This window comes from Pelodiscus sinensis, chromosome 5 (genome assembly GCF_049634645.1).
Source record: "Pelodiscus sinensis isolate JC-2024 chromosome 5, ASM4963464v1, whole genome shotgun sequence".
NCBI classification, from domain to species: Eukaryota; Metazoa; Chordata; order Testudines; family Trionychidae; genus Pelodiscus; species Pelodiscus sinensis.
Genome location: NC_134715.1, coordinates 56,947,060 through 56,971,846, shown reverse-complemented (window position 1 = coordinate 56,971,846; position 24,787 = coordinate 56,947,060). Strand labels below are relative to the sequence as shown.

The window sequence follows — 24,787 nt, the reverse complement described above, 5'->3', positions numbered from 1 at the left end:
AAAAAGGCAAATAGGATGCTAGGAATTATTAGGAAAGGGATAGAAAATAAGACCCAGAACATCTTACTGCCCCTGTATAAAACTATGGTACGCCCACATCTTGAATACTGTGTACAGATGTGGTCTCCTCACCTCAAAAAAGATATTTTGGCCTTGGAAAGGGTTCAGAAAAGGGCAACTAAAATGATTAGGGGTTTGGAACGGGTCCCATATGAGGAGAGGCTAAAGAGACTGGGATTTTTCAGTTTAGAAAAGAGGAGACTGAGGGGGGATATGATAGAGGTATATAAAATCATGAGTGATGTGGAGAGGGCTGATAAAGAAAAGTTATTTATTAATTCCCATAATAGAAGAACTAGAGGACACCAAATGAAATTAATGGGTAGCAGGTTTAAAACTAATAAAAGGAAGTTCTTCTTCACACAGCGTGTTGTCAACCTGTGGAACTCCTTGCCAGAGGAGGCGGTGAAGGCTAGGACTATAATAGAGTTTAAAGAGAAGCTGGATAAATTCATGGAGGTTAGGTCCATAAAAGGCTATTAGCCAGGGGATAAAATGGTGTCCTTGGCCTCTGTTTGTCAGAGGCTGGAGAGGGATGGCAGGAGACAAATCGCTTGATCATTGTCTTCGGTCAACCCTCTCTGGGGTACCTGGTGCTGGCCACTGTCGGTAGACAGGATACTGGGCTAGATGGACCTTTGGTCTGACCCAGTACGGCCGTTCTTATGTTATGTTCTTATGTAAGATAATCTATCATTCTTAGCTTATGCAAAGCCATGAGCAAACTTGGATTCTAAAATCAGGCATGACACTAAAAACAAGAGGCCAACATTTTTTTGATCCACTGAGCAATCTTGCACCCAATGAAGTAAACAGATACTTATAAAATTCAGGTGCTTAAGTTTGAAATATGTTCTGTAGCAGCTTTCAGTACATAGCTATGTTCTGTGTGTCCTTTGACCCAACCTTTGTTGTGGGACTTGCAGTCATTTTATTGTAGCCCCAATAGCATTGCTACTTTAAAGAGTTCCTACCCAAAGCAGAATTATGGCTTTGTTTCTTAGCTGGGCTTCCTGTAAATGCTAGCTCAGTCCTGACTTGACAGGCACTTTAATCCATCCACCCGTTTTTGAGTTAAAATGGAGGAATGACCAGTTTGTGGCATTTTAAGGGTAGCTTACATAGAAGCATTACAGCAGTGTAGCTGCACTGTTGTCACGCATCTGCTGAAGACACTCTGTGCTGACAGGGGAGCACTCCCATTGGCATAATTATTCCACCTCCCAGATTGACATAAATTAGACTATTGGGACACAGCACCTGTGTGGACAGTGCTTAAGTTGCTGTAACTTGATTCGCTCAAGGGGGTATCTTTTTCAGACTCCTGAGTGCTGTAAGTTACATCAACTTAAGCAGTAATGTAGACCTACTCTAAGTGGAGTTGCATATTAAAAGCGTGTTAGCCCAGCACTTCAGGATCTGCACTGAATTCCAATACATTTCTGGACAGAATTCAAGAAGTTGGTTTTAATCTATAAATGCCTAAGAGTTTGAGACCTCAGACTTTGCACACAGGAAATTTAGCAATAATTTAGGGCATGAATTTGAAGTGTACTAGCTACTCCGCATTGAATCCCCTGTAGATACTCTTACTGAGCACTACAAATTCCTTTAGATAGTTTAACTTGTGCATCATATATTAAAGCTAATGTGCAAAATGGCACTCTTAGCACATTGTAAAAGTGTCCATCCACAGTGGGAGTTAATGTGGAGTAACAAATGCTAGCTACTATGGGCTTTTTTCTCTGTGTATATAAACACCTATTTACCTGGGAGACTGATTGTCCCAGTCTCATTCTGGCAGAACCAAAATCAGTTGAGTTGGAACCAAAATCAGTTGAGTTGGCAGAACCAATCACTTGAGATGGAGTTTCAATATAAAGAAAAGGATATTCTCTGAGAGGGGTCACTGACTGTACAACGCACTTCTCTGCCCTTGGTCTATGAAAGCTAAGATGCACTAAACTTCTAGACCTTTATTTAATCCCCTTTTTGTTCAGGTGTAAGCAGGTATCTTTTATAGGCAGTCCTTTATGTTAAGATTTTTAAATGTATGGGAAGATATATGCCCAGACCTCTGGATGGGGACCAATAGTTTTTAAAGTTTGTTCAATAAAATAAGAAAACTGTTCTGAGGTTCCAAAATGTCATTAGGATGCCTTAAGACAGAAACTGGGCCCTGGTCCAAAGTTAGCAAGTTATTCACTTCACTTCTTGCACATCCAGAAACAATCTATTTGCTGATAAATCATGTCACTAGTATTTTGTAGCTGCATAACGATTTTATGGAGAAAGGAAAAGAGGTTCTATAATTTACATCATTTATATCTTGAGATGTCCTTCCATGTAAAAGAATGCAATATTTGAGGATATCTACTAGTTGATAAGACTGCCAGCTTATTAATACAATTTATCATTATATTTTGATTTCCAATTTAAACAACAAAAATAAAGCATATTTCTAATAAATACCTTTTCAGAATGCTTTCTGCAGTTCGTCTTCCTTTTTCTACTGCTTTTGGCCCTACCACTGTGCAGACAGCTGTAGCTCTAAAACCATCCAGGTAAGTGGCATTTACCTAGTAATTAAAGATTATAAAATGAATAGAAAGATTTTTCATAGTTTACTGTAAAAGTCATATTTTCTCTAAATATTTTTTCTTCCTGCATTTTCCTTTACCCTTCAAACACACTTACTCTATTGGCACGCCCCTCCACTTAACACAGCTATACATATTTAGAACTTTCCTCATAGGTCTAAGTTTTTGTTTTATTGTGGAGAGGATTATGTAAGCAAAATACCTGCCCATTCATTATGTTATCTGAGATTCTGAGTAAACAATTCCACAAAACTAATACATACAAATATAAATAAGTCTGATTAATGTCACATTGATTTTTCAGAACAAAAATTCAGTAAGGCCACCCAACATTTTATCATTAACATTTTCATTACAGTATATATCCTAATAATGTCTCTAAAGAACTATTTTGAAATGTCCTGTTGACTTATGTACAATTAATTTTAGTACTATTTTACTATCCTGTAATACATGAGAGTTCATATTTTAATTATTTTTCTTAATATAAATATTATGTATCTAAATTTTTTGCTAGTTCCTTCAAATGTTGAATTCAAGTGCTTTTGATATGAAATGTAATGCCTTTTTTATTCAGTGTCATTTTTAGAATATATTTATTATTTTTAAAATTATATTTTTTTAATATAAAAATTGCAATGATTAGTCCTCAATGAAGAAAACGCACTACTTAAATCTGATTCTGGAAAACAAAGCAATCTGAATTCTATCAGTGACTAATCAGAAATCCTCTTAATTACTTAAATTTATTTTTAGAGTTCAAAAACAACTGAAACTCTCCCCTCCCCCAAACCTGAGGGAAAAGTTTGTTCCCAGGCAGAGACCACCATGAGAGTTTTTTATTCTAACATTATGTAACTAGAAATCTTTATCTAATACTGAAAGACTGAAAAAATATACAAGGCCAATCAGTTAATTTTGTACAGAGGGTGGAGACTATGCCTACAAATAACCAACACCTCGTTAATTAGGAGACTGTCATGGCCTATTCAGTCATAGATTATATAGTCATTACTGTGATGGTTAAAGACAAAATATATTCCTTTATAAAGCAGACATAAAGATGATTATTTGAAAAATAATGTATGAGTGTAAAGCTTAAGGACTGCTTGAGTACCAGAGAAAAAAGAAATTGGCACTATTCATTTATATGTAAAAGAGTAGCATACTCCAACCCAATGACTTTAGAGATTCATATGGCTTCTGCACTGAGATTACCTATGTCCAAAACCATACTTCCATCTTATTTGACAACAATACTGCTTATTTTAAAATCTTAAATACCTTTTTTTAAAAGGTAACTTAAACACTACCTTGAGATATAAAATGCATCATATACATTATATTATATATATTCTTTCAAGCTGACAGAAATATTTTAAATGTAATCATTGGACATTTAAAAAATTGTCTGGGCTATAATTTATCACATATACAATAATGCCAGCGTATTTATAGATTCTATTCCTTCTATAAAAACATAATTTAATAATTTTAAATAGATCCAGTCAAATCACCTCTGCTTTGATCCGGCAATATCTGTGGTCCAGCATAAGAGTTAGCCAGATGTCCACTTATGTGGCCAAGTTTCCTGTGGTCCCATAAAGTTTGTTTACAGCCAGCAGTCCTAGCTCTCAGTGCTCTGTGCTGTTAGTTAGCTCTACTTTATTCTTAAATGTCTTCTAACAGCCCAGTAAGCAGTGGAAGTGTTGGTAATGCTGCTAGATAATATTGACCTCCAGTGGCCGGGCAAATTCTCTGGTGTTGCAGTCCCAATGATGCAGGACTAGAAAGGTTCAGCCTGTACTACTAACAGCAGTTTTAATTTATGGATCCAATCTTGTTCACAAAGTTGAAGTTTCACTATTGGTTTACCTGGAATTTGCTTGCCTAAATTGGTGTCACTGAAGGGAGTAAAGACCACTACAAGACTATGGTAACCCATAATTAAAAAAAAAATCATTTACGTAGCATCTTCCAATAGGGTCATATAAAACATTATGAACATTAATTCATCAATCTTTCACAGGACCTTTTTGAAACAGCAAAGAGTGATCCTAGTATCAGTAATTATGCAGTATTTTGTCTTTGGGAATCATGTGCTTAAGATGTTTCACACTGAACCAAGATAGGATTTGAGAGCTAACTTAAAAATAATGACAACTTTAATTAAAATATGATTTTGTGACTGAAAGCAGAATTTTATAATTAAAGGAATCCTCAATCTTATTTACTATGGTGTTCTCTGGACTTGCTCACAGACTTATAACCTCACTTTAGGATATAGCAATTTCACTTATGTGTGTCAAAACACTAGGTGTGGAAAAGTGTTTCACCTTCTAGTAGTATTGTTTTTTTCTCCAAAATATCAACATTTCACAATTCAAGAACATTTCGTTCTACATAATTATCAAAGTAATAAGAAAAGAACCTTATAAAATGTTGAAGGAGGTGATCCTTTTGCTCCATGAATTTTCACTGCCCCACCTTCAATACCTAGAATGTTTAAAAATATCTATTTTAATAACTTCAATATAATTTCTGTTTGTGACATAATGCAAACCAAGAATGTCACTAACATTCCTATCAAGGTCCATGCAAATGAGAAAGTCTTCTATTGAATAGTCTCATCTGCATTAGCAAATCAAACATCTACTTCATGGTGTACAAATCCATGGACTATGTTCAATTTGCCTTTTAACATAACTGTTGGAATATTTATGTAATTTAGTTCAATACGCAACATGACATAGCCTTAGGACTCAACTTTTGTTTTCTGCTCTATTGAAAACACACATCTACAATTCCTAGTAAATTCAAGGATTTTGCATTTCTTTTAAAAAATCTTAAACTATTGACATTTAGCGGCATATTAAGTTGAAATTCTTAGATCTCTGGGACTGTGACCTGACCCCCTCTCCCAACTGAGGAGGGTTTCACAGAAAGAGAATTGGAAAGAGAGTAGCAAGTGATAATGTATCACACCACTGACTGCAGTTCGCTTGTGGGCTGGGCTGCTTCACTTGGAAAGATTAAGGAATTAACAGAAGGAGAAAGACAAGAGTCTGTCTGGAGGGAAATGGTAGGCTACTATGTCCTGGCTGGAACTCGATGGTAAAAGTTATAGGCCTTATGTAGCCTTACTAACCCTGTTGATAACAGCAGCAAGATAACCTAAAAAACATTTCAGGGCAAATAATGTATTTGGGTATGTCTACACTAGAAAGTTAGTTCGAACTAACGGACGTTAGTTCGAACTAACTTTCCTATGCGCTACACTAGCGCTCCGCTAGTTCGAATTTGAATCGAACTAGCGGAGCGCTTAGTTCGAACTAGGTAAACCTCATTTTACGAGGACTAACGCCTAGTTCGAACTAGCTAGTTCGAACTAAGGGCTGTGTAGCCCTTTAGTTCGAACTAGTGGGAGGCTAGCCCTCCCCAGGTTTCCCTGGTGGCCACTCTGGCCAACACCAGGGAAACTCTATGCCCCCCTCCCGGCCCCGGACCCCTTAAAGGGGCACGGGCTGGCTACGGTGCCCGTGCCAGGTGCAAGCCTGCCAGCACCCAGCTAGCAGACCCTGCACCTGGCACGGCACAGAGCCACCCACCCGATGCCCCCCAGCCCACCCCCTCTTGCCGGGACCAGGCTGGCGGCTCCCGGGAGCTTGCCCTGGACCGCAAGAGGCGGGCATCTTCCTGACTAGTGCGGACATCGTGGACCTTGTCCATGATCTCCGCACTAGGCACAGGAAAGTGGCCGTCTAGGGCAGGAGAGCTGCCAGCCTGGCCACCCAGGAGCAGGTGTGCATGAAAATCAAGGGGGTCCACTGAGACCCCCGACCCTGAGCTTACAATGGCCGTCCTGGGTCAGACCAAAGGTCCATCTAGCCCAGTAGCCTGTCTGCCCACAGCGGCCAACCCTAGGGACCCTGGAGGGGATGGACCGAAGACAATGACCAAGCCATTTGTCTCGTGCCATCCCTCTCCAGCCTTCCACAAACTTTGGGCAGGGACACCACTCCTACCCTCTGGCTAATAGGACTCCATGGACCCAACCTCCATCACTTTATCTCACTTCCCTTTAAACTCTGTTCTAGTTGTAGCCTTCACAGCCTCCTGCAGCAAGGAGTTCCACAGGTTAACTATTTGCTTTGTCAAGAAGAACAACTTTCTCTTACTAGTTTCAAGCCTGCTACCCATTCCTTTCCTTTGGTGTCCTCTAGTCCTTCTTTATGGGAACTCAGGAAGAACTTTTCTGAATGCACCCTCTCCACCCAACCCCTGCTTTTACAGACCTCTATCCTGTCCCCCCTCCGTCTCCTCTTTTCTAAGCTGAACAGTCCCAGTCTCTGTAGCCTCTCTTCATCTGGGACCTGTTCCCAACCCCTGATCATGTTAGTTGCCCTCCCCTCTCCCAGCCTTTCTCTTCCCCTCTCCCACCTCCTTTTCCCAGTCTCCCCCAGTTTTTTTCAATAAAGACAGAGTCAATGTTGGAAGAAACGTTATCTTTATTTTGTACATCAAGAAGAAGGGGGGCTAGGGAAGGGCAAGTGGAAGGAGGTGAGGGAGGAATGGGGTACGAGCCCCCGATGGGGAGGACTGGGCTGGCTCTGCGGGCTTCTGGGGGTGGAAGCTCTCCTGCAGCCCCCCCAATTACCCCCTCTCCCCAGATGGCAGCCTGCGGCAAGTGCAGCCGGGCTGATGGCCGAGTGGTGTGATGTGCCCAGTGTGGGCACTCAGGGCACTCCAAGCCAGAACTTCTTTGCAAGCGGGGCACCCCTTAGAACTGTGTGTCCGGGGTGGGGGTCGGGACCCTTTAAGCGCAGCCCTCGGCTAGCCTGAGACAGTATCTCCATGCTCTAAGTCCTCCTTTTATGCCCTGCCGGCACTGCTTCTGGCCATCATTAAGCCCTGTTCAGAGTCCACTCAATGTGGACTTACTAGTTCGAACTAGCAAAACGCTAGTTCGAACTAGTTTTTAGTTCTAGATGCGTTAGTTCGAACTAGCTTAGTTCGAATTAACTAATTCGAACTAAGTTAGTTCGAACTAGCGCTGTAGTGTAGACGTACCCTTTGATACTACATATCATAACATGAGTAAGAAGTCAGTCAAAGCACTGTCTCTCTAATCTTAGGGCTTGATCCTGTACCAATGAAGTCAACTGCAATGTTCCAACTGACTTCAGTAATGCAGGATCAAGGTCTTATTCAATGTGGCTACGTCTAGACTACATCCCTTTTTCGTAAAAGGGATGTAAATTAGACGTATCGCAATTGCTAATGAATCGGGGATTTAAATCTCCCCCGCTTCATTAGCATAAAAATGGCTGCCGCTTTTTTTTCGGCACGGAGCTTTGCCGGGAAAAAGCGCCAGTCTAGACGCTGATCTTGCGGAAAATAAAGCCTTTTCCGAAAGATCCCTTATCCCTTATTTCATAGAGGGATAAGGGATCTTTCGGAAAAGGCTTTATTTTCCGCAAGATCAGCGTCTAGTCTGGCGCTTTTTTCCGGCAAAGCTCCGTGCCGAAAAAAAAACGGCAGCCATTTTTATGCTAAGGAAGCGGGGGAGATTTAAATCCTCGCTTCATTAGCAATTGCGATACGTCTAATTTACATCCCTTTTACAAAAAAGGGATGTAGTCTAGACGTAGCCTGTATGTATAACCCCACCTACATTTAAATAAGATTCAGCTTGTCTCTAATAAATCTATGTCTGCAAGTGTTTAGCAAAATATGGAAGTCATCATACAAATATTCCAAAAATAAAGAGAACTTCTTCTGATACCTTCTGAAGAATGAAAATTTACAATAATTTTAAATGACACTATCAAAAATACAATAATAGCAAGGTTCACTTAGGGTTATTTTAACCTGCCCCTCTGCTATTAAAGAATAATATTTCTGCAATCAGATGAAAGATCTGCAGGATTTTTAAACAAGGTGAAGAAGAAATGAATGACATCCATCATCTGAAAGAAAGCAGCAATACCTCTTAGTTCAAGCATGTATTGTAACTAATCCTTCAGTACAATAAAATCTGCAATGTGAACATCACAAATAGATAGCATGCCCTGTTCTTTCTGGTGTACATGTCAAAGCACTTAAAACTAAAAGTATTTAAGAAATCTGCCTATCGTCCATCTGTTATATTTCTAAGAGGAGGACTAACTGAAAGTTCATGTGAAAGTTCATTTGAAGTTCAAACGTGTCATATCGGGTCATTTACAAGCTAAAAGTTCATTGGAAGGTTAAGGTTCTATTTAAAAAAAAAAAAAAAAAAAAAGACTAGTGGCTAAAAGCAACAAGCTGGCCTTATCAGACTATTTGTCATTTGATTATGTTGCATGAGCAGAAAGTTAACTGTACAATTTTAAGACAGAAATGTTTTCCTTAAAAATAAAGCTAATATGAAGTTTAGGTTTGAGTTTTTAGTTTGAGTTTTAATTGTTTGGGGTTGTATAAGGAAATTAGATTCCCATATTGGGTAAGATCCATAAAAAGCAAATTCTTGTTTAAGCTGGTTTGTCTATAAAACATGAGGACTAAGAATTAAAAGATGTCAAGTTACTCTAAATGAGCCAGGTTAGCAAGATGGCTTATCCAAACTACTGATCTTGAAGTCTAGTATTCAAATCTGGGCCTGCAATTAAAGTATTTTGGAGGATAGTGGGATAGGATTTCTATAATAGGTGTTCTCTAGCTGAAAAATCTTACTCTTTAAGGTGACACCGTTAAGTGGCTAAAAAAACAAAGCTTTATCATGTGCTGTCATTGCCAAGAGAATGAATATGTGTGGGAGTGAGAGAGAAGGAGGCACTGTATCAATAACTAGTAACAAAAAGAAGGTGAGCTGGACTAATATTTAGTGAAATATAAAAGAGTAGGGGAGTACTTCCTGAAAGTCCCAGCAAAAATATTTGAAGTGCTATAGAAATACATTGTTTAATAAACTTAGTATATATTATATGTGTAATTTAATTAAGAAACAAATAATTAGGTTACTCAAAAATATGCTGAAATAAAGCTAATGCAAATTTCCAAAGACTGACACCAAGAAATCTGGATATTCTTGTGAGTTAGCCCATCTTAATCTGTTCTTCAGAAGAACAGATTTAGCAAGTAAAGCTACATGGAAAGTATGGAAACTGCAGTAACTACTTTACCTTGACAACATAACTTACTAAGCAGATTTCCTTAATATAAGGGTCCTCTACTGGAAACAGCTACTAACCTGGAATTTCAGTAATGGAAACTTGAGAAAAGTCACATGTAACGTCTGGCAAGAGATAACGCTGAGGATTGCCAATTTCATATACCAACTGTTCAGCCACCGTGCCAAAAGAGATTAGGCCCCCTGTATCAGGTGGTTTGGATAGAGTAAAATGTCCATCAGAAGAACATTCTACTATGGGAAACCCCATGTTGTGCCTGAAGAGTTAAAAACATTAAAATATTAAGTTTCAGAATAAACCTAAAAATGATTAATCACTTCACAAGTAATAACTAACACATCCCAATATTTTCATAGACGCAACTCAATTATACATTAGCCAATAAGATACAGCATAGAGCCTTTATAGATGCAAACTCAAAACAATACTGAATAAACTGTCAAGACAACTAACTATATTATCTGCAAGAAGACAGGTAAGACCACACATTTATATCAATTATACTGCTCAGTAATAACATGTAGAAGTAATCATAGACAGAACCCCCCAAAACTAGAAGAGGAGTGAAGAAGCCACCATAAACTAGACACTAATACAATGGTTGGAGATGTGAGAAGAGAATCAGGAATAAATATTCATATAACCCAAGGAAGAGGTAGGATACAGAAAGAAGTTCTTGACCAACAGTTCCACACGTAGATAGGCAGGTACAGGAAATCAGAATAGAAAACCAGCCTTGCAATTTTACAGGTCATTGACAATTTATTAGCGCAAGTAAACTGTAACGGAGGGTGGAGAAAACAGAGAACTTAGGGTACGTCTACACAACAGCATTATTTTGGAATAATGGACATTATTCTGAAATAACATTGCAAGAGTCTACACAGCAAGCCCATTATTTCTAAATAATTTCAAAATAACAGGTGACTTATTTCAGATTCTGTAAACCTCATTTTATGAGGAATAACACCTATTCTGAAATAGCTATTTCGGAATAGGGTGTGTGTAGACAGGGCAGCTGGAGTTATTTAGAAATAATTGGCCTCCCACCCTTCCCACAGGTGCCTTGCTGGCCCCTCTGTCCACACTCATCAAAACTCTGTAGTCCCCCTTCCCCTGCAGCCCTTAAAGCTGCAGCCACAGGTGAAAGGGTTTGTGGCAAACAGCAGACCCTGCTTTTCCTCTGCCATACTGCTGCAGCCTGCATGGCTGTCATTGCTGCCAAGAGACACTCCCATACTCCATCTGAGCCCTCCATGGCTCTAGCTGAGCAGGCAGCAGGCTCCTAGGATGCTGCCTGGGGACGGAAAAGGAATGCACCTTCCCGGTCTGGTGCAGTGATCCTGACCCTCAATGAGGTCTGGGGAAAGGAGGCAAACCTCCAGGATCTCTGCACCAGCCATAGGAACATGGATGCCTACGGCTGGATGATTGAGAGCCTGGCCAACAAGGGCCACATCCACACCCAGGGGCAGGTGCAGATGAAAGTAAAGGAGTTCTGCCAGTCCTATGCCAAGATTAGAGAGCCCAGCTCCTGCTCCGGGGCTGAACTCTACTGTACAGACCTGCACCGCATCCTAGGGGGCGAGTCAGTCCCTTCCCCCCGGCAGTGGATTCACAGCTGGAAACACCTGTTGTCACCCTTCTGGGGGACAGAGACGTGGAGGAGGAAGAGGAACAGCTGGATGAGGCCAGCACCATCACCATGTTCACCCTGGAGCCAGTACCTCATGCCCTGGATGTCTCCCAGGCACCATCTGAGGCTGGGGAAGGCACATCAGGTGAGTGCCATTACTTTCCCTACACACACAGGGTATGTCTACACTACCCTCCTAGTTCCACGAGGTGTACCGGTAGTTCGGAATAGGAAGCCTAGTCCGAACTACCTAGTTCGAGCCCAGTGTAGCCACGCTGCACGGGGTTCGAACCAGCGGGGTTTTAAAAATGGCGGCTCCCCGCTTATGCAAATGGAGCCCGGGAAATTCAAATCCCAGGCTTCATTTGCAAGTGCAGTATGCCTACATTACCCCCCTAGTTCGAACTAGCGGGGTAGTGTAGACATACCCACAGAGTGGAGACGGCCGATGCTGAGAGGCTGGAGCACGTGCCTCGCTCACCCTTCTCGGCTTGGGGATTGTGTAGCAGCCCGTGCTAGTCCGGGGCACACAGCCCCAGGAGGCTGCACCAGAGGACCCTTGTGCTATTGCTCACAGGTTTGAGGAGGCTTCTAAAACTCCTGATACCGGGGTAGGGCGGGCTCCCACCACAAGCCACCACTAGAAGAAGGCTAGGGACATGGAGACACACACGTACTCAGGAGCACTGCTCATGGCACATGGGCATGCTCGCATACACCCAGCAGCACCTGTCCTGGGGACAGTGTGGCAAGGCACAAGAGCATCTGCCACTCACACACGCCTCCCCACAACACCTTGCCCCCCTCTCCTCCAGTGGGCAGGGATACAAGTCCTCTTTCCATGGGATGCTGCCACTGCCGGATCCAGCATAGAGGAAAAAGCCCAGCCGTCCTGTGGCCCCACTCCCACCCACAAGATCCCGCTCTGGCTGGCACCTTCCCATACCTGTTTGTCCCCGGGACGTGGGGGTAGTGAGGCTCCCCACTGGACATCTGGGCCTCTGTAGGAAAGGGCCCACATAGGAAAATGAAGCAGCGATTTAAATAAATGGCCACCATGCTGTGCCAATCAGCTGTTTGGTGGCACAACGGGGCAGTCTGAACGTACCGTGGTCGACAAGGGAAGCCTTTGCTGACCACTCCGTTATGCCTCGTGAAATGAGGTTTACCGGAGCGGTCGACAAAGGCTTCCCTTGTCGACCGCGGCACGCCCAGACTGCCCTGCTGTGCCACCAAACAGCTGATCGGCACAGCGCGGCGGCCATTTTGATGTAAATGAAGTGGCGATTATTTAAATTGACGCTTCATTTTCCTATATCTAGTAAACTCATCTACGTGGCTCTGTTGACGGAGCCATGTAGTCTAGACATACCCTGACTTAATACAGCTTTGAAGCTAAACTTTGAAGAAGGAAAATTATGCTTTTAACCATCTGTTGCTGCCTGACTTCATACCTCCAGTTCCAAATGAGGTGTGTTAAATGGCTGACCTGTCAGTTAGTAACGCTGAGGTTCTACTGTAGTTGCTTTTCCAGCTTTAAAGGCTTTTCTTTCTGTTTCAAAGAACTTCTCTGAGAAGAAGCAATGATCACTTAAAATAAAACCAAAATTTTATAGCTTCTAAAGAGGCCACCTGACTCACTTCCTCTCATAAGAAAGTGAAGATCTCCTGTATCTGAAAAATTGTACTTAGAGAGAAGAATAAATGGAATAAGCAGGATTAGAAGCTAGATAGTCTCCCAAAGTTTCTCTTGCAGAGCTTGCTCTTGATAGATGCTGAACATCACAATTCTCATTGAAATCAGTAGTCATCAAGCTCTAAATGCATACTTAAAATTATTTTGCTTTTGGAACAGTCCTCCTGAACTAATTATGTTCTTGTTCTAATAGAGGTAGCGTACTCTACACATAACAAAATTAATTACAGAAAAGTTAGATGCATTAAAACCTGGAGAACAGATATACATAAAATTTCAAGGGAAGTAAGCAAAGAAACCAGTGAACTCTTAACTGACATTTGTAAAAAGTTCACAGGATTTTGCAGAGATTCCTTAGCATTGGGGAATCTGCAAACATAATTCCATTATTTAAATAAAGGATTAAGAGACAAGCTGTGTGACTATACATCAGCAAGGATTATTCATAGTGCTGTAGGAAACTCAGCCTACCATGAATTCAAACAGGAAAGATTATACTTCATAAATCTGTTCTTTCAAGCTATTTTAGCCATAAAAAGATAAGGGAAATTCACTGAATATGGTGCACTGATATATTGAGAAGCCATTTGATATGGTCTTAGATCAGAAAATAATGTGAAAGGAAATTAAATAACTTTTAACATTTACTTAGCACTTTATGATGTACTGTAAAAAACACAAACATTAACCTCACAGCAATGCTGTGAGGTTGTACACTACCACCAATATTATGTTTGGGCAACCATCGAGGACAGATTCAAATGCAGCCCAGATGATTAGCACAGCACTCACAGCCAACAGCATGTGTTTCTATTGGTGGTACTCATTCGCACATAAAATGGAATTCTGCCCATGGATGGAAAAAATTAGAGGGAACATTGACTACCACATGTGGAAGTGAGGGAAACGGACTCAAAGGAAGGCAATGACTTGTTCAAAGCTACATAGAAAGTGAGTAGCAAAATCAGAACTAGAACTCAGAAAGCTTGTCTACATGTTATGAACAGAATACATGGCTCAAAGCAGTAGTATAAACACCTTGCCCGTGGATTGTATACAGCCTGCTTGAGGCACCCAGGCAAATCCAAATTCTACAGAATGAAAGGCTTCATTTCCTCTGAGGTCTCCTACCAACCTAGCACAGCACAGCCACAAGACTAGCAGGAGTAGGGCAAGGAGGAGTTGGAACATCCCAGCTTCAGCTCACCCTGCCTCCATACCACCAATTAACTAGGAGCACTACTATGCACATGAAAATAATTATCCTTCCCTATGTTGGCCTAATCTGGCCCATTTCAAATGGACAGTCAGGGCAACTTTTCAATGCCAGGGCTGTACTGCTGATTAAATTAAACCTTCCAGTCTAAACCACTGAAGCATGTCAAAAAGAAAACTTGACCAAAAAATAATATTGAACAAACTGCATTTTAGGGATGTTAAATTTCAATTAATCAGCTAATCGAGTAGTCGATGGAATTTCCATCAAGTACTTAATTAGTTGATAAATGGTGGGGAGGAGCACTCCCTATCCTGGATGCGCCTCTGCCTTTTAAATATAATAAGAGCTGTGGGCTCTTCAGAAGAAACAAGGAGAAGGTGGAACAGGAACCAGTACTAGGGGAGCCAGTTTAAAAGTTGGTTCCCCCAGTACCATCTCTGCAGGGAGGGGGATGGCAGGAGAGGCAGAGGCGCAGTGGGATACGGCGTGAGCGGGGACTGAAGCAGTCCCCGTTTGTGCCAGTCTTACTCCTCTCCCCACAGGCAGCTCTTACTACATTTAAAAGGAAGAGGCGCAGCGGGGAAATGGGACTAGAGGGGTCTGCTTGAGTCCCCACTCACCCCGGGTTCCCGCTGCACCACCTCAGCCTTTCAAATGTAGCAAGAGCCCCACAGAGTAGGGGCTACATTTGAAACACAGAGGCACAGCAGTTGGACTGGTGCAAGAGGCAGCAAAGGGGGGGGGGGGGAGCAACGAGTTGACTCAACTACCTGATAAATCTGTGCTTATCAGCTACGCCCCTACATTTTTCCCCCTACAGATTTGAGTCTCAAAACAGCTGAACCATTTTTGCTCAAACTTTCAAAAATAACCCCCCAAAAAGAATTAAAAAAAACCCGCATCCTGAGGCATAGAGAAAACATGGAAATTTTCAGCTCACATGGAAAATGCAGGCAGGCAATCTAATAGCAGCTATTAACATTCAAGCCCTTCAACACATGCAGGAAAGGGGGAAAAGTTTGTGAAGGCTGTAATTGCCCTTCCACTTGTTCACTCAGTCATGTTTCTGAAGACTTCTAGCCTGGATCCTGTGTAACATGAGAAGGTTGTCAGACAAGGGTAGATATGTATCCCTTTTGCTCGAATGGAGGGATGATGTAACTTTTGTGACTATCCAGACTGACCCACTCCAGCCTAACAAAAGAGCAAGACTGAGTGATGTGGACCTGGCAGCTGAAATTTTGGGGACCCCTACCCTGTGGTCTGACTTGTAGAAGAGCTGAGCACTTGTAGCTGCAAGTTAATTAAACAGAATATGTGCTTTGAACATATAAAGTGTTTTATAATGAAAAGAACTTTGAAAAATCAAATTGGACACCCAAAATCAGTGGAAACTTTTGACATTAATCTCTCTGTGCCTCAACACACCAAATATATAATGGAGATAATGTCCATTCATTTCACAGGGTAACTGTGAAAATGAATTCATTCATGTTTGTAAAGCATTCAGATACCAAAATGATGAGCAGCATAGGAAAGGTTATAAGGAACGTAATTTTATATTCAGAGCAAAGTTTGAATAGTGTCATTAATTAAGGGATTCACACATTGAAAAGAAAACAAAATATTGAACAGCTGCTCATTTAGTAAGCACCAACCCATTTATACAGTGAATGGGATGGGCCCTGTGGGAAAACAATGTGTGATTGATCCTCAGCAGGTCATCTAGTCCAATCCCCTGCACAAAGCATGACCAATCCCAGCTAAATCATTCCAGAAAAGGCTTTGTCAAGACTGTCCTTAAAAACCTCTAAGGATGAAAACTCCACCACCTCGCTAGCCAAACAATTTCAGTGCTTCATCAGCCTCCTACTGAAACAGTTCATTCTACTAGAGCCAGTGGTCCCTAGCGCGGTGCCCGCGGGCGCCATGGCGCCCGCCGGAGCATTTATGTGCGCCCGCCGAAACATCTGGGCTGGCCCTGCCCCTGGTGCGCAGCATATGTGTGGTGCTGACCCCGGGTGTGTGGCGCATGGGCGTGTGCCCCGGGCTCAGGGTGCATGCGTGGCCCCACCCCCGGAACCGCGACACATAAGTGGCCCTGCCCCCCGACGCCTGGCACGTGAGCGGCCCTGCCCCTGGGCACCCGGCAGCCACGAAAGGTTGGTGGCCACTGTACTAGACCTTCAGCACTTCAACCTGAGGCCACTGCTTCTTGTTCTGTCATCTGCCACTAGTGAGAACAACTTAGCTCCATCCTCTTTAGAACCCCCGCTTCACATAGTGGAAGACTGCTATCAAATCCATCCTTACTCTTCTTTTCTGCAGAGAAAATAAGCCCAGTTCCCTCAGCCTCTCCTCATAAGTCATGTGCCGCAAACCCCTAATCATTTTCATTACCCTCTGCTGGACTCTCTCCAAGTTATCCTCATCCCCGCTGTAGTAAGGGGACCAAAACTGGATGTAGGGCTCCAGATGTGGCCTCATCAGAGTCAAACAGAGGGGAATAAGCATTTTACTTGATCTGCTGTCAACGCTCCTACTAACACAGCCCAATATGCCATTAGCCTTTTTGGTAACAAGGACACACTGTTGACTCATATCTAGCTTCTCATTCATTGTAATCCCCATGTCCTTTTTGCAGAACTGACATTTAGCCTGTCAGTTCCCAGCCTGTAGCAGTGCTTGAGACTCTTCCATCCTAAGTGCAGAACTTTGCACTTGTTCTTGCTGAACTGGGGATGTGAACTGGTAAACGGTTAAGTGGTTAAAAATTCACATCCCTAATCAGAAGGTAGCAGAGATTACTGATGTAGTGTAGGTGATGTATGATGCAAAAAAGAGACAGGCGGGTCATGTATAGCGGCCCTGCCTTGCGACGGCCCAAGTTGCGACCCCCTGCACTTACGACCATTTTTGTAAGTGTGGAAGGACCTGAAAACCCCTGACTTACATCCTCGGCCCACATTTACGATGGCGCACAGTGCCTATCATAAATATGGGTTCGAGTTACGACACCCCCGACTTGCGACGCTTCCCCAGGAACCAATAGCGATGTAAGTCGGGGTCCGCCTGTAGTTCCCAGGCAAGACAACTCACATAAGTGACTGGATATCCATAGACAAAAATGACTGCTGGGCAGACCAATGACAAAACTCTTTGGCCAGAAATGGAAAGAATGTACTTGCAACAAAATGGAATGGTGTTCATGGAGGTATGGACGAGGATAAGCTGAAAAAATGTGACAAATATGACTAATGAGATTCTGCATTTCTGAAATGTCAGCACTTATCATAGCCTCCTGTTTCTTAAGTTCTTGCCCTTTTCCGGCAGAGCCATGCTGAATTCACATGTTCAGCCTGCCAACAATGGGAAGTGTCAATTGTTTAGTCATCATGGTTGATAATGTCTTTTTGGATCCCCCAGTCCTTAATGACCATTCATAATACCCCAGACATTCATGTGAGAGAAACACTTCATGTCTCCTGCACTGCCTCAGAATCAGAATTTTAATTCTTTTTTTTTTCACCCAGTAGGGAGCAATACCAAGTCAACTAAGTCACTTCTATGCATAGCATTCATAAAAATATTACACAGTTCCCACTTTTATCACACCTTCTATGATTTTCTATTGGGACTGTAGCATAGTCTTCATATCCTTCAGGGAGTTGAGTATTCACCAGTCCTCAGCAAAGCAGCATAAAAAATGAAACATTGTTAAGTGAAGTTGCACAGCTAAGACTTATTGCCAGAAAATATCACATTGCTATTACGAGTGCTATTTAACTTGGCATTCTTCTATGCTTCCATTTACTCTAATGTTCTGTTTTAAACAGTAACTAATATCATATTTTTCAGAGGGAAATTTTAAAAATCTGTAATAGACAAATAAAGTAGGCCACAACGAGCATCCGTTTTTATACAAAAAGAGATACAGTAATATAACCCGAACAATAATCAAATGATAGTTTTACTTCAGATTTGCCTGATGATACTAAGTTTAAATTAAACTACCCTTTATTTATGCATTATTACATTTTCTGCTTAGACAGTTATGGCTTATAGGCTAAAAATTTGAGTGAATTCATGCCTGTTACTTTCACTCAGCAACAGCCCAGCTATTGTGTTCTTCAAAGTAGATAAGATTATAGGCAGCCTGGGTTTTGTAAATTAATGGCTCATCTACAGAAAGAATAACAGAACAGCTTTTTTCAAAAAGCTAAAGCTTTTTTTAGTTCAAGTACAGAAGCCCAGTAGCAGTTTTTGGAGTCAATTAATCAGGGTTTGTGCACTGGCTACACATGTGGATGTGTGAGAGAGGATTACAAAGAAATCGAGTTTCTTTGGCAGCACATGGATTTCTTACACAAGTCTTGTAGGTAATCCAACATACCACAGAAATTATTATTTATTTATTTGTAATTATATAAACTCATTTAGGAGAAGCTGATAAGGTTAGTTCTTTCTAAAGCTGGTCAAAATCTGGTTACAGTGCGTACTGATTGTCATGGCTCTTAAGAACATAAGAACGGCCATACTAGGTCAGACCACAGATCCATCTAGCCCAGTAACCTGTCTTCTGACAGTGACCAATGCCAGGTGTCCCAGAGGGAATAAGCAGAACAGGTTGCTCATTTGCATATTCTGAAAAACAGAGGCTAGAGACACCATTTCTGCCCATAGATCTAACAACCATTGACAGATCTATCCTCCATGAATTTATCTAGCTCATTTTTAACCATGTTAAAGACCTAACCTTCACAACGTTCTCTGGCAAGGAGTGCCACAGGTTGACTGTGCATTGTGTACTTTTGTTTTGTTTGTTTTAAACCTGCTACCTATTAATTTCATTTGGTGAACCCTAGTTCTTGTGTTATGGGAACAAGAAAATAACTTATGCTTATTTACTTTCTCCACAATAATCATGATTTTATAGCCCTTCATATCCCCCCTTACTCTCTTCTTTTCTAAAAGTCCCAGTTTTATTAATATTTCCTCATATGGCAGCCATGTCAAACCCCTGGTCATTTTGTTACCCTTTTCTGAACTTTTTTGCAATGCCAAGATATCTTGTTTGAGATAAGGAGACCATATCTGCATACAATATTCAAGATGTGGGCATATCATGGACCATAGAGGCAATAAGACAGTTTCCAATTCTCTCTCCCTTTTTTAATGAGTCCTAACATTTTGTTTGCTTTTTGCTGGCTGTTGCACATTGAGTGCATGTTATCAGAGAACAATCCACAATGACTCCAAGATCTCTCTCTTCAGTGGTTCTAGCTAAATGAGTCCTCATCATTTTATGTGTGTAGTTGGGATTATTTTTTCCAATGTGAATTACCTTGCATTTATCAACATTAAAATTTATCTTGTATTTTGTTGCCTAGTCACCTAGTTTTGTGAGATCCTTCTGAAGCTTTTCACAGTCTGCTTTGGAATTTACTATTATGAGCAGTTTAGTATCATCTGCAAAATTTGCCACCTCACTTTTTATCCCTTTCTCCTAATCATTTATGAATATGTTGAATAAGATTGGTTCCAGTAAACACCCCTGTGGGGCACCACTAGTTATCTCTCTCCATTCTGAAAACTGACCATTTATTCCTAGCCTGTGTTTCCTATCTTTTAACAGGTTATCAATCCCTCTTATCCCATGACAGCTTACTTCACTTAAGAGCCTTTACTGAGGGACCTTGTCAAAGCCTTTTTCCCAACGAATTATGTTCATCTATGTGTCTGACAATTCTGTTCTTACCTATAGTTTCAACCAATTTGCCCAGTATTGAGCTTAGATTTTCCAGGCTGTAATTGTCAGGATCACCTCTAGAGCCCTTTTTAAAGATTGGTGTCACATTAACTATCCTCCAGTCAGTTGGTATATAAGATGATTTAAAGCACAGGTTACAAACCACAGTTAGTAGTTTCATAATTTCACATCTGAGTCCTTTCAGAATTCTTGGGTGAATGCCATCTGGTCCTCATGATTTGTTACTGTTTAGTTATCAGTTTAGTTATCAATTTGTTCCAAAATCTCCTCTAATGTCATCTCCATCCGGGACAATTCCTTGGATTTGTCACCTAAAAAGAATGGCTCAGGTTTGGGAATTTCCCTAATATCCTCATCTGTAAAGACTGATGCAAATAATTCGTTTAGTTTCTCTGCAATGACTTTATCATCCATGAACGCTCCTTTAGCATTTTGATGCTCCAGTGGCATCATGGTTGTTTAGCAGGCTTCCTGCTTTTGGTGTACGTATTTTTTGCTATTATTTTTTGAATTTTTGGCTAGCTGTTCTTCAAATTCCTTTCTGGACATTTCACCAGTATGCTAGTGATATGCTGATAGCAAAGCAGATATTTGCGCATTTTAATAATTATTATAATAAAACCAAAAATCATTTAGTCATTGGCCTCTAAATGAGCTAAGGTATTTTTCAAGTATAAAAAAGTAAATACTTCCATAGGTTTAAGAGATAAAGGTCTAATAATATTGAAGTAGATAGCTATGATACTGAATTTGGTTATCTGCAGTCTGAAGGCTTTTATAACATGTTCCTTCTTAAAATATCCAAGTATACATATAGGAACCAAGGGTATGTCTACACTACCCCGCTAGTTCGAACTAGCGGGGTAATGTATGCATACCGCACTTGCTAATGAAGCCCGGGATTTGAATTTCCCGGGCTTCATTAGCATAAGCGGGGAGCCGCCATTTTTAAATCCCCGCTGCTTCGAACCCCGTGTAGCGCGGCTACACGGGGCTCGAACTAGGTAGTTCGGACTAGGGTCCTATTCCGAACTACCGTTACTCCTCGTTCACGAGGAGTAACGGTAGTTCGGAATAGGCACCCTAGTCCGAACTACCTAGTTCGAGCCCCGTGTAGCCGCGCTACACGGGGTTCGAAGCAGCGGGGATTTAAAAATGGCGGCTCCCCGCTTATGCTAATGAAGCCCGGGAAATTCAAATCCCGGGCTTCATTAGCAAGTGCGGTATGCATACATTACCCCGCTAGTTCGAACTAGCGGGGTAGTGTAGACATACCCCAACTATTTTACAACTGTTCCAGTAGAGAAATGCTGTAACACAAATCCACTATGCTAGCAAGTCAACTCTCATTTCTTTCTCTTTAAATTTAAAATATTAAAACTCAGGAATTTTTTTAAATTGTGCTTAATCTTTTATGCAATGTCTTTAAAGCCATGGATAATATGGGTGAACACACAAAATGCTTTTTGATTGTAAAATTAAGTTACTTCAGTATGTAAGCAATATCTAAAAAGAAAGATTTCCCCAGTTTCAGGACTAATCCTTCCTCTTCAACATAATTAACCTGCACAAGCAGAAAATTACTCAGATACTAATGGCAGTAATTAATGCAAATGTGTTCTTGTAAGTGGTGAATGGGACATAACAAAAAACCACTGTTCAGTGCTAATATTATGCACTAAGGTCACAGAAATACCATGATTTTAAATATCCATTAATATACATATAATAAATGTTTATACATAAATATTCAAACATACATTATGTATGGGTATGAGTGTGTGTAGACATACACAGAGGTAAGTTAACATACCTACATAGTGAGTATACCTGCACACCTCAAAGAGTTTTAACATATTTTTCCTTTATTAAAACCACCCACCTCTGTTGTTTAGGTTAAAAACTCCCAGAAGCAAAGAGCTACTAGCACTTTTATAGGAAAAAACATTTTCTTTGGCTCACTTTATATAACAAAGCTCTTTTGGAATCCTGTTACATAGGATATTAAAGCAGTTTCATGGTATTGTAGAATACAAGGGGACATAATAAGTACGATTAGTTTTATAATATTGTAAGCTGAACAGAATGTCTTGTTACCATAACCACTAACTCTGTCACTTGATTCTTAGGCTAAAGAACACAATCATTAGGGTTATTATGATAGAAGAATACTGTGTATAAACAAACTAGCAATCTGAAAAGAAAGTATCTGATCCTGCGATTGCTGATGCCTAAGGTTCTGAGTGCTCTGGCCTGAATGGGAATTAGAGGCATTATGTAATTCACAGAAGAGGTTTAGCACATGGCAGGATCAAGCCGGGACTAAGAAACATATTTTCAACATAGCAGACTGGATGATCCAACTGAAGAATTGACATAGTAGTTATCAAGTGAACAACTGCCATGATCAAAAAACACAGCGAGGAGACAACAAAACAGTAGAGAACGAAGAATGATACCAGATCATTCTAAAAAGTAAAAGATAAAAAATGTTTTAGAGAAAACAATACTAAGGACAACAAACATGCCCTGCTCCAGAACTGCATTTATCAAGATTGAAGACAAGATTCCATTTGAATCATGACAGGCCCTCTAGAGTCAGGAAAGGTAACAGAATAGCGAGGAAGAACATCTTAAAAAGGAAATATGACCAAAAAAACAGACAGAAAAAGCACTGAGTAGACAACTGGGCCTTTTATATCAGTATTACAGCCCCTTACCAGTCTGGAACAGTATGCCAGTCTGTGAATATTCCACCCGTACACTGAGCACCACATTCAATGAGATGGCCTGCAAGACTAGAAAGCAAAAAAACACTCCAGTAAATAACTATATTGTTACTTACTGCCACTTAACATCAAATACAATAGTACAGTATAATTATCAGAGTTAAAGAAGACAAAAGGGAACATGCTAGATGCTTTCTTAATAGTAATTTGATGCAGTTTTTTTATATCAAGGCCAAGAGTTTAAAAAATGATTAACAATTTAGAGTGCCCGCATGGAGCTCTCAGAGTCCCTGTTGCACAGCTGGGAAATGGGCAGACCTGGGAACACTCAGGTAAAACCAGAGCTGCTTGGATTTTGCAGGAAATGCTGATATTTCACATTTTCAAATCAAATTAGGTCAACATGTTTTTTTGAAGTGTTGGAATTTTCTGCAGAACAGACATTCTAAGCTTTGACCAGCTCTTTCGATGGGTCCATTGGGATTATCTGAGTATCACTTTTTCATACATTTCAAGGCCAAAAGGGACTATCCTGATCATTTATAGGCTGATCTCTTATTTACCACAGGCCATACAGAACTTCAGCCAGTAATAACTGCATCCAGCCTTTTACCTTACTGCCTGTAACATAAGGTTACACACCTTCTCTCATAAAAAGACCATAAAATGGACAGCTTCTTTAACATGTTTTTCATTGTCCTCATTCTTTGATTAAAATTTGGACTGCAAAAGCTTTACAGAATGTTTGCTTTTTTCAAAAGCTCGTTTAATAAATGGTAGCATCCAAGCAAGAAAATTAACTAAAATGGTCATCCGTGTATTCTCAGTGTTGAAACTCTTTAATACCTCACTTATCTCAATTTTATTTTAAAATCAAGACTATTTTATACATTTTAATAGCTCTATTATTTACCTCCCAGCTGCTAATAAGTCAAACTCATCTCTGTTCCAGCCAAACTAAAACAAAACAAAACAAATATATTATGGACATACACACAGGCATCAAGAGATAACATAATTAAGTGGATGTTCTGAGAAATAAAGCAGTTAAAATTATATTTGTAAAATGAACAAAAATATACATTTGGTTGATGGGGTTTGAAAACTGTATGTATATAATTTTATTACCACACAGATCAGAACCACTGGGTCAATATATTATACTGACCTCTCTGTTACTAATTTATACAATAAAAATAATAGGTAGGTCTTTAATGTTCTACTTTTTATTAAATATAAAATATGAATACTAGCACACTTAAAAATCTCAGTAAACTGAAAGCTCAAAAACTAAGCTTTCCAGCATCAATTTCTTACAACTGTACTTCAGTAATGGCATTTTATCAGACCTTTGAAAATTACCAGTGATTGACAGCAGCCCAATCTTCCTTGAAAAATCTGAAGGGATTTTTGTGTTTAATTTTATAATTAATTAATAAATTAGAATGGTCACAATATAAATAATGGAATACTCAGCACTACTCATTTTACTACTTAACAGAAAAGATAATACATTTATGAAAAAAACATATATAAACCACTCTTGGGTTAATAATAGCAACTTTTCCTGAGAGAAAATAATTTTCCTTTCATGTATTTAAGTAGGTTAGGAATAGAAAAACTACTAATGACCTACAATGAAAAAAGAACAAGTTCAGCTAGCCCAGAGCTGGGCAAGATATAGCCCGGGGGCTGGATCCGGTCTGCTTAGCACTTTGATCCGGCCCGCGCACTGCATCTGGCCGCTTTCTAGTTATATCCTGCTACTTGTGCCATCGAATTTCTAGGCGGTGGTTCAGGCAGCAGGATCCTATTTAAATGATTCACAGTTCCTGGTTGCAACGCTACCATGGCAGGGTCAAAGCCACAAGCCCTTCAAATAATGGAAGCAACCCCGGGTGGCTG

The 24,787-nt window shown here is 40.6% G+C and overlaps 1 protein-coding gene across 2 annotated transcripts in view; it reads right to left on the bottom strand.

The window, feature by feature from the left end:
• The window catches only part of LOC102455426 (uncharacterized), a 112,397-nt gene that overhangs the window by 68,708 nt on the left and 18,902 nt on the right, over positions 1–24,787 (bottom strand). For both annotated transcript variants that reach the window (XM_075930095.1, XM_075930096.1), the window contains 5 exons: positions 23,796–23,839; positions 22,874–22,951; positions 9,892–10,088; positions 5,092–5,156; positions 2,533–2,639 (listed from right to left, as the gene is read on the bottom strand). In XM_075930095.1, coding sequence (XP_075786210.1) covers positions 2,533–2,639; positions 5,092–5,156; positions 9,892–10,088; positions 22,874–22,951; positions 23,796–23,839 — 491 coding nt within the window. The remainder of the gene's footprint in view (positions 1–2,532; positions 2,640–5,091; positions 5,157–9,891; positions 10,089–22,873; positions 22,952–23,795; positions 23,840–24,787) is intronic.